The sequence below is a fragment of the Ziziphus jujuba genome, chromosome 2 (genome assembly GCF_031755915.1).
Source record: "Ziziphus jujuba cultivar Dongzao chromosome 2, ASM3175591v1".
NCBI classification, from domain to species: domain Eukaryota; kingdom Viridiplantae; phylum Streptophyta; class Magnoliopsida; order Rosales; family Rhamnaceae; genus Ziziphus; species Ziziphus jujuba.
The window spans coordinates 10,015,774-10,026,522 of NC_083380.1; the positions used below are offsets into that span (position 1 = coordinate 10,015,774).

Genomic DNA, 10,749 nt, shown 5'->3' on the forward strand with positions numbered 1-10,749 from the left:
GAGAAGAAAAAAAATTATTGCTTCCATTTTGTTGGTACAAATCAATATCACTCTTTGTTGGCTTCTCTATCCGATGGGAACCTTGCATGTGGTTTTAGATGGGTGTTTGGTGAGATGTCATTGTTGAGTTTTGAAGCTTTTTAAGTTTGGATTTCTTGCATTTCAGCTTGAACAGATTTGGCAAGTAAACTTCTCTTCCTCTTTTATCTTCTGATGATGAAACTAGCTTTCTAGTCAAATTTTATGAGGTGTGGAGTTTAATTTTTTTTTTTTTTTGGGTAGAAATAACATGAACATCTAGAGCAACTAGTCCATGCCATGTACGTGTGCTTTAAAGCAGCATTACTAAATTAAAGCCTTGTTTTCAGTTCTTAGGCTATGTGCTCAGTTCTTTATTGTGAAGCTGTAATTATAACAATATTTGTTTTCATGGACAATGTGATGCCATGAGAGGGAGCCTTCAGTCTCAACCACCCCAAATCAGTTTATCAAGTAATTTTTTATTCCAATGGTTAACTATGGAAGTCTGCGTTTCTATTTGGTTACAGGACATTGCCCGCTAAAGGATAGAACCAAGTGTCACTAAATGGTTAATTTGAATCATAGGATTTATCACAAATTGAAATCGCATACCACATCTCATGCAATGATGGGCTAATATCTTTGTTGATATGGAGTGTTTTGACTTGAGTGAATTGATTAGGCAACCAGAACAGAGATTTTAAATGGAGTGTTAATTGTTTTTCTTGGTTTTCATGTTGAGATCTGGCTTATGACTGGTTAGACATAGCTAATTGTATGGATTATATTTGTTTAAAAGGGTTTATGCTTCTTGTGGTTTTTTTCTGTTGGTGGAAAATTTCCAAATTTCTCATATGCTCTTGTTCATATGCACATCTTACACATATAATATGCTAAATTTGATTGCTGCATGGTTACTAATATTGATTTTCTATTTCTTTCAGCATTAGAGGAGCAACTGATGGACTGAGCAGAAAATTGAAGCACAAAATTTGCGATCGTGGAGTTACAAGTGCAAGCTGATAAAATTACACATACACTCTCAGAGATAGATAAAGAGAGAGAGATATATATAAATAGATAGAGAAGCATTGGTGGTGGTTTGTCCCCCATTAATGTAAGTTGCTTCTCTGTACAACATAGAAAATATTTTGCAAACTAATTTCGCTTTAATGTAACGAACTTATCTGAAAATCTTTAGTTGTGCTGTATTGAATGAGTTTTACAATTTTGAACCTTGTCATTATGCGCTATGCTTATAATATTGTGTTATTTGGTGTGACAGAAATGTTTGTGTTGCATGGTTAGAATGTGAAATGTGAAATTAAAACTATTGTGAAGTTGTGTTTTTGTTTGAATTTAATTGGAGGTTTGAATGTGAAACCATAATATATCTATAGGTTATCCTTAGGAAGCAATGTATAATGTACACTACTAATGTATAATGTATTATGCGCTGGTTTGAAAATATTCTTTAGCCATTTTCATTATATTGTTGCACAAATCCCGTTAGGTGTATGTTATTTTGGTTCTGGAAAATTTTCCAACCCGAAGAAAATATTTCCTCTTTTTTTCCTCCTGGCGGGAATTTTTTTACTCCTGGAGGAAAAAATTTCCTCCAGGCAGATGTTTTCCTCCTGGAGGAAAATGTTTTCCTCCTGGAGGAAATTTTTTCCTCCAGGCGGAAAACCTTTTCCTCCAGGCGGAAAAATTGTCCTTCAGGCTTTTCTCGTGTCGGAAAAAATGTTTCCTCCATCTGTTATGTTTTGTTGTATTTGATTTGCAGATAAATGAATTCAGATTACCAACGAAAGTTTTAGGACTCGGAGATATCGAGGGCAAAGGTTAATTGTAGATTGAACTTCTGGAAAGCCGTGTCAGATATTAAGTTCAAGCTGACTCCAGCCCAAATAAAGAAGTTTGAGGATAGCTGTTTTGGCCACTTTTTGATGGCCAACGAGATACAATTTAGTGGCCACATTGTCAACAGCATGCTGTATAGGCAATGTGTTTGCGACGACAAGGACTCTATGGTATTCAATTTTGGAGGGCGTGGTGCTAGATTTACACAGAGAGACTTCACCATAATTACAGGTCTACGGTTTGGTTACGAACCCAATAGGCAGGTTAACATCTCTACTCGTATTAGTGACACGTATTTTGGCAGAAAGCGAAAGGTCACTAATTCGGAGATAACCGAAGCTTTCATGACTGCACAGTGTCAAGACAATGATGAAGCCGATGATGATAGATTGAAGTTGGCTTTATTATATTTCCTAGAGACGGTTCTTCTAGGCAAAGAAAGCATGGCCACCGCACCTCATAATCACTTGGAGATGGTGGACGATTTAGAGTACTTCAATAACTATCCATGGGGTACTTTATTGTATACTACCACCATTAGGTCGTTGAAGAGTGCTTTTGAGCATAGAGAGTCCATGGCTTTAAACAAGTCAAAGAGTTATAGTCTTTGTGGGTTTCCTTTGGCTTTCATGGTAAGTTTGTTACACTATTATTTAAAGTTTGTTACACTTGTATTTATGGTGTGTATTTCTTTACTTATTCATTACTAATTAATTGTTTGACAGATTTGGGGTTTTGAGACAATTCCTTCGTTGGGTCAAGCATTCGGAAAGAAGTTGCCGGACATGGCATTCCCTCGAATTCTTAATTGGCATTTTTCACAAGTGCCAAGATTTGAGAAGGCCACTGAACTCTTCGATCATCGTGATGTAAGTCTATGAGTTCTTCCACTTATATGTACAAATATATATATATATATTCATTCCAACATAATAATATTATTTATACACTTTTGCAGTATTTGTATGAATATTAGTATTACTTGCTAATCACTTGATTATAATCCCTTTTGTCTTTTGCAGTATCCCGTTCATGGCTTAATGAATGTGACTGAAGTTAAGCATGCATATATCGGCAACTTGGCATGGGATGTACGTCATGACAGTACTCCATACAATGTTGCACCTGCTGTTCGAGACAAGCCACCACAGGCAAGTCATGATGAAAAAGATAAAGGTATTCCACTTACAAGAAGTGGAATAAGTAAGAAACGGAAAGAGGCGTCTGTGGAAATTATGGGAAAAGGAGGGAGGCGGCGAATGGGACATAAGCCAATAGACCAGCCTTCTTCATCGACTGCAGGAGTTGCTGCTCATGTTCATGTTGAACCATCGACTCCATCCCAACCTCCAACGACTCCATCCCATGATGAGGTTTGAATAAATTGTATGAATGTTTATCTTTTTTTCATTATTGCAAGTATTAATAATTATTATTTCTTTTAGGTACCTTTGAGAGAGAGATTAACAATCCTTGAAGGCGAAGTGGCTAGTGTACGGCAAGACGTTAAAGATTTACGAATCGCCATGCTTAGAGAGTTTGCAAGTTTGGACACCAAGCTTGATAAGTTAATGAAGCACCAAGGAGTGGGAGTTAGTGCTGACGGGTTGGGAGATGGGATGGACGTTGAAGGGGATGAAAATAAAGAAGAGTATGGTCCCGATGCGACCCCCGTTGATAGACAGTCACAGCCATATGTTGTAGACGATACAGGACCAAGTGTTACGATTATCGAGAAAGTGTCTCCATCAAAGTTTCCTGCCGGGAGACGTGCAAGAAAGGTAGCAGCTGCTAAGCAAAACATAGATATTGGGAGGAGGGATAGGAAGGCGGCAGCAGCTATTACAACTCCTTATAGTGTCGGAGGCTTGCGGAAAAAACTACAGCGCACTTTACCCGATGCATCTTCTACTTTGAAGTTCGACCCATACAAACCAGTACCCACACGACTTGTAAAACATTTTGACAAATTTATGAAGTCTGGTTGGGCAGCAAAGGTTGATATGGACATTTTGACTGCGGGTAAAGACTTTTTCCAGTTGCTTATAAACAGTGAGAAGTGGCTGAATCACGATGTAAGTATTTTTCGATCAAGATTTTTATTTTATAATTTGATAAATTCCATAGATAGTTGTTCAACTGCATGGATGTAATTTAAAATTAACTCGTCTTTCAATGCAGCATATGGAAGTCCTGCCTTACCTATTTCGTGTACGTGCCAATCAATTTCCTGATATTTTTTATCCTAGTTTTGAGGTGCTAGATGGAGGATTTTGGGTAAGTAACGGCCAGGTGTCCTATATGTGGCTATTGTGATTTTGGATAACTAATAAATTATTTTGTTGTAGGTATACATTGAGCAATGTCATGGAAAGTCATCGACAATCCATCTAAGTTCCAATTCTCATACGTAATGCAAGAATATGTGCTGGGGATTCGAATGAAGGAGTCCAAGCCATGGAAATACGTAAATCATGTAATATATACATGTCCAAATTGTGTAATGTTAACTATTCATTTATTCATGTGCCTTCCTTTATTTATTGTGCTAATTGAAATTCTGTAATGTATTGACAGTTGTTGATTCCACTAAACAAGTGCAACATACATTGGGTGGTAGGGCACGTGGACTTGAAAGAGCGTCGCATGACTGTATATGATTCAGATAAGGCTGGTAACCGATACAAGGGATAAATTTATTTCCAAAAATTATGCATAATGTTACCATATTTACTGCGGTCTGCATCCTTTTATGAGCATCGGCCGGATCTTGTAGACTCCGTTGACGAGTTTACATGTGAATTGGCACAAAATACCCCTCAGCAAAGTAACGGGTAAAACCCCTTAATACTTACATGTTTGTTGAATAAATATTAACTATTGAATATGGTTATAATAATACTAATATATGTTATAATAATTGTTTGTTTTTGTAGTGGTGACTGTGGCATATTTACACTCAATACCATCGAATTTTTACATGCTAGATTACCATTGACATTCACACAAGATAACATGGAGTTCTTTAGGAAGAAGTATGCATATGAGGCTTACAACAAAGAACTTAGCATATGAGCTGCGTGGTGATGCTTTTTTCTTTCCTTTTGTCATGTTTATAGATGCATATTATTTATTATATTTGACTTTTAATTGTAACTATAATGGTGGCTTATAATGTTCATTCAACAAAGATAACAATGTGGTATTGATGTAAGGATAAGTAATTGACCTTATACGAAATGTGCCATGTTTATTTATTAGAATTCCGTTATGCACAAACGCCTTAAGAGCTCAATTGCAAATTTTAAAAAATTTTCCGCTTGTCGGAAATATTTCCTATAGGCGAAAAAATTTTCCTACTGGAGGAAAAATGGAGGAAAAACGTTCCTCCAGTCGGAAATCCCATATGAAGAAAAATTGAAGCCTCTTGATAAATTTCCGCCAGGTGGAAAAATTTTCCTTCAAGCGGAAATAGTTTTCCTCCTGTTGGAAAACATTTCCTCCAAGCGGAAATCGTTGAATAATTTTTCCTCCTGTTAGAAACTAATTTCCTCCACTTGGAAAATCAATTTCTAATAGATTATATAAGTTAATAGTAGGGTAAAAAAAATTGGGAGTGGAGACAAATATTATATAAGATGAAGATGGAATTAACAAAAAATGTAGTGACATTTAAAATCAATAACCATTTTAAATAAAAAAAAATTGATATATGTTTGTTTTTATTTTCAAAATCATTTGGACATTTCATAAAATGATATGTAAACTAAAGATTGAAAATCAATTCCAGAAAGCCTCTTTTCATTTAGGATTAATTTCAAAAAAAAAAAAAACGATTGCTAATAAATCTTCCACCATGGAGTAGAAAATATTATATCCAATATATGAAATAATTATCAAAACATATTAAACCATAACACTAAATTAAAACTTTCTAATTCGAAGCATAAGACAATGGATTCGTACATCTCTGCCTATAATGTCCAACACCACCGCATCGGCTACATCTACGTCCAATAACATCTTCACCTTCGGATGGTATGCGTTGCAACCTCGGTCTACCGGCTCGCTCGCCTACCTGTCCATCTTGGTGGAAGAACAATGCGACTTGCCACGTCATCCGGGACATGCCACTGTTTTTCATCTAACAAAGGATAAATGGACTCATCATAAGCTGCACGATATGCATCCGCGGTGTAGTAATGAGAACACATGCCATAAGGAGCAATTTTTCGGTCTCTGCAAGCGGCAATACAATGATCACAAGGATATTGATCAAGATCGAAGACTTTGCATGAGCATGTTTTTGATTGGAGATTAACTGTACCCCTCAAACTCCCACCTTCCACAAGAAATTCATGCATATTAATGGCTTTCACACGTAGTCCGATGGACTCCAAATTTCGTAGTTTGAGTTGCTCTTCCATATGGTCAGTCATAGGCTTTGTCAATTTTGCACCTGCAGTACGCCGCTCATAAAACCACCTTTGCAGTAAATCCCGTATATGCTCTATTAATGCTACTATTGGCATCTCTCTAGCATCTAGCAGAATGCCATTCAAGCTTTCTGCAATATTGGTGGTCATGATAGTGTACCTTCTACATGGACAAAGAGACCATGCCCACCTTGTAGGGTCACATGATCGAATGTACTGGGCAGCCCTACTGTTTTTTGCCTCAATTTGCCCCATATAAAACTCAAAATCTTCAACCAAATATGCACTAATTGCGAGCATGAAACATTGTATTATTGATTCATCTTTCGCATGTCCATTTGCTTTAGTATTTCTGCTTATATGGTACGTGCACAACACATGGTATGCATTGGGAAAAACTTTGCGTAATGCCCTTTCAATAGCGGGGTGTCTATCACTCACAAACACCAAATCTGGAAAATCTCCGATGGCATCCTTCAGGTTTTGGAAAAACCATGTATATGCTTGCTCGTTCTCTCCATCTCCAATGCCGAAAGCCAAAGGATATATTTGCTTATTGCCATCCATGCCCGATGCAATATACATGTACCCTTTGTATTTCCCTTTCAATGTAGTTACATCAACAGCCAATACGGGTCTTATGTGGGATTTAAATCCCCTAATGCTTGCTCCAATCGCCATAAAGAAATATACAAAATTGTTATTATCGTCTGTTTTGATACGTGTAACAGTCCCAGGGTTCTTCGACACTAACTCATAACAGTAGGCAGGTAACTTAGCAAAATTCTCCTCTGGAGATCCCCTAACACTGTTAAGTGCATACTCTTTACCTCTCCATGCTTTGTTGTAGCTTATATTCACCCCATATTTCTGCAAAAAATCATGTTGAATTTCTTTGGGTTTGTAAACACGTGCAATACCTTCATATTTAGATTTGATACATTGCCCGATAACCCGGCTACTGGCTTGCTTGTGTTCTCGATGCACGATATCTAACGAGCAACTGTGTACATTATCAAAAATTCTCACAACAAATATTTCTCCATTTTTAAATGTGGTTGCACGTAGTCGCCATTTACAAGTATTTTTCAAGCATACAACCTCATACCGTTGTGTAGTTGACCGTGTCACCTTGAACTCCTTATTTTCTCGCATGCAATAGATACTCAGTTTATTCTGTAGGTCACGTTTGTTGCGAAATAATTGTCCAACTACTATGCTCTCACAGCCAGTGAACTTTGACAAAAATATGACCATAGAACCACTTCTGTTGCTCGATGATATGTGGTCACTTGTAGCACGATGAACTGTAACATCATCAACTCCTTCATTGTTCATTTCAGGATGCATATCATTATCATTGTCCGGCAACTCATGATCAAAATCTACATCATTATGATCAACATCATCCCCTGCTGCATTGTAATTCTCATCATGATCAATATGATGTAACTGCTCATACTCCTCGTCGTTAGGAAACCGTTCAGCATAGTCACCTCCAACATCAACTCCTTCGTGAATGTTAAATGATGTCCAGGCCCCACGAACATCAACTTGATCTCTAAACTGAGTTTCTTGAACCATAATTTCCTGAGATGTAGCCTGAATAGGTTCAGTACCGGAAGCTTGTGGTAGACGAGCGTCAATTGGAGGACAAGAAAAAGAATGAAGATTACTCCCACTATCCGAAGCAAATGCTGTTTGATGAACATTTCTACATACATGTTCAACTTTCGAAATCACCTCAACATACAATGGAGGCCGCATCATTGTCATCCCTCCATTCCTCACTTCTTGAAGAAAGCATTTCACATCCCTATCACATCGTATTTCTGTAGGATCCAACTTTTCTGCACATCGTCCATATATTCATTTTAGCTTTAGCAAATATTCATTTCGATCTATCTCAATAGAATTGAAAATCTCATCCTTTAACTCTGATTTTGTGCATCTCTTGCCGACGGAAACCATTACATTTTTACCATTTCGATATTCCCAATCACCACTATCATTTTGTACCAATATTCCATTGTATAAAATCGCAATTACAATGTCATCATCTTCCATTTTACTACAAAATTAAATGAATAACGTTAAACTAAATCAATAAATATATAAAATTTTGAATAATACTAAACAAACATATTAACTGTATTAAAAAAGTTGATTCTGTTTTTTTTTTTGGGCCAAATATAGCTTTTTCCTACTGGCGGAAAATTGGCGGAAAACTGGCAGAAAAATGGCGGAAAATTGGCGGAAAACTGGCGGAAAATACATGAAACAATCTTGTAAGATTATAAATATACTTTTCCAAAGGATACTATATCATAAATCATAATTTAACATTTAAACTTCCCCCGCTTAATTAAATACTTCAAAATCTCAAAACATCATTTCATACGAAAACCAGAAATACCACAGTGAAATATATTCACCATAAACAAATTTTAAGCACATAAAATTATAAAATATTTGATCGTGCTTAAAATTATATGATTCAAATCTGGTTTCTCAAACCAAATAGTTTCCAAAATGATTTAAAATCTCAATTTAATTACCAAGATATTTAAATACCACAAGTCCATTTATGGACCCATTATAATTGAAAATCATTTAAAATGTTATCAAAAGTCACATAAAATGATAACACATATATGTGAAAGCAAATATTTATATATGCAAAAAACAACATTTCAATCAAATGATATATACGTGAAATATTCAAACCACATATATATATATTATACTATATGCCCAAAACATTTAAAAATGATATAACCACTCACAGTACTGTAGATGCTCATGCCTGTTCCTCTACAAGATTGCCTCCAGGCTCAACTCGAATGCCTGTAATATAATAAAATATTCCTCAGGCTCCAAACAACTAAACCAGAGACACTTGTATAACCCAAATGTCTCAAAATGATTTACAGTACTACAAAATTGCATAAATTGTACACCGGACAGTCTAACTATACCGCGTGTTCTTAGGACCCAGTACCCAAAATTGGGGATTTTCACCCGAAGCCTAATATTTCGAAATTGAACCATTTAATAGGTCCTAATAATATCCAATTTCACTAATTCAACTCCAATTTTAACTAATTTGACTAATTTTGTCCAAACACAGTCTCCAATTTATCCGAAAATTAACTAATTGATTCAAAAATGGAAAAATTATCAAACGACCTCCAAAATTCACAAACTTTATATTGACGGAAAGACCAAGAGACAACGAACTCATCAATATGCTCACTTTGGTCCAAAGTTTCCTCCGGTGGCCGGAAAACACTGTTGAAGCGTCGGCCGAACTTCTAGTTGTCGAATCTTTCAAACAGTGAGGAATTTGGACAGAATAACCATGGAAATGAGCTCAGAGGGGTCAAAAATAGTGGAAAAGGTGTATGGGTTGGCCTGAAACGACCAAAAAATGAGAAAATCTGGCAACCCACCTCGCCGGCCGCCGCAGACTTCGCCGGCCCGATTTGGGCGCGTCCGGACGCCTCTTGCCGTGAAATTTCATAGTTGAGCTCTCCTTCAAGTGAACTTCCTAGGTGGCCGGCACGTGTAAATGGTGGTTGGCCGGAAATGGGCAAAACGGCGATGACCCGGTTCGATGGTAAATGGGTCGAAACGATCCAGTTCGGACCCATGGGTCTGAGGAGAGAATTTCTCGGGTTTTGGGGAAGAAATGGGTATTTTGGGCTTTGTTTCCTGTTTGACACGCTTACCTAGGCTTATATAAAGCCTTGGGTCACTAACAGACAAAAACTGAGGATTAGCTTGGATACTGATTTAAAACTTATGCTTAAAATTTCTCAGAACCATAACTTTTTATCCGTAACTCAGAATTTGGCATGTCACCAGTCTGTAAACTCATATCGACGAGATCTATACAATGGTACCTCAGTCAAACCAAAAATATTGGCTATTGAAAAAGTAAACTTGAACCCATATATTATTCACTTGGTCAAACTTGGTCAAACTTAGTCAATTTGGTCAAACTTGTTTAATCATGTATATTTTTTGGTACGAGGTGTTACAAAAACTCCCGTTAATGTGAAAGAACTTAGATCATTTCTGGGATTGACAAATTACTACCGTAATTTTGTAAAAGGGTATTCGAAGAAAGCAACTCCCTTAACGGAATTGCTAAAGAAGGAGGTGCCTTGGGAGTGGAGCAAGGAATGCGAGGGCGCATTCGAGGATCTAAAGGAAGCTATGATGAAAAACCCGGTGTTGGCCCTGCCAGACATCATAAGACCTTTCAAAGTCCAAACTGATGCATCTGACTTTGCTTTAGGTGGAATCCTACTCCAAGATGGTCATCCTGTCGCCTATGAAAGCAGGAAGTTGTCAGTGGCATAAAGAAACTATATGGCTCAAGAAAAGGAGATGCTTGCCGTAATTCATTATCTAAGAACCTGGA

At 36.9% G+C, this 10,749-nt stretch overlaps 1 protein-coding gene across 1 annotated transcript; it reads left to right on the plus strand.

Moving 5' to 3' along the window:
• The first annotated feature begins 2,466 nt into the window (after positions 1 to 2,466).
• LOC132800711 (uncharacterized) lies at positions 2,467 to 10,688 on the plus strand. The gene is made up of 4 exons (XM_060814951.1): positions 2,467 to 2,516; positions 2,610 to 2,753; positions 2,907 to 3,206; positions 10,449 to 10,688. Exons 1-4 carry the CDS (start codon positions 2,514 to 2,516, stop codon positions 10,686 to 10,688), a joined length of 687 nt encoding a protein of 228 aa, XP_060670934.1. The 5' UTR covers positions 2,467 to 2,513.
• Positions 10,689 to 10,749: the final 61 nt, after the last annotated feature.

What these genes read in the sequence shown, in the direction of transcription:
- LOC132800711 (XM_060814951.1), top strand. An exon ending in AACTCTTCGATCATCGTGAT is followed by an intron (nt 2,754 to 2,906) that starts GTAAGTCTATGA and finishes TGTCTTTTGCAG; the next exon opens with TATCCCGTTCATGGCTTAAT. An exon ending in GAGTTGCTGCTCATGTTCAT is followed by an intron (nt 3,207 to 10,448) that starts GTTGAACCATCG and finishes GGGTATTCGAAG; the next exon opens with AAAGCAACTCCCTTAACGGA.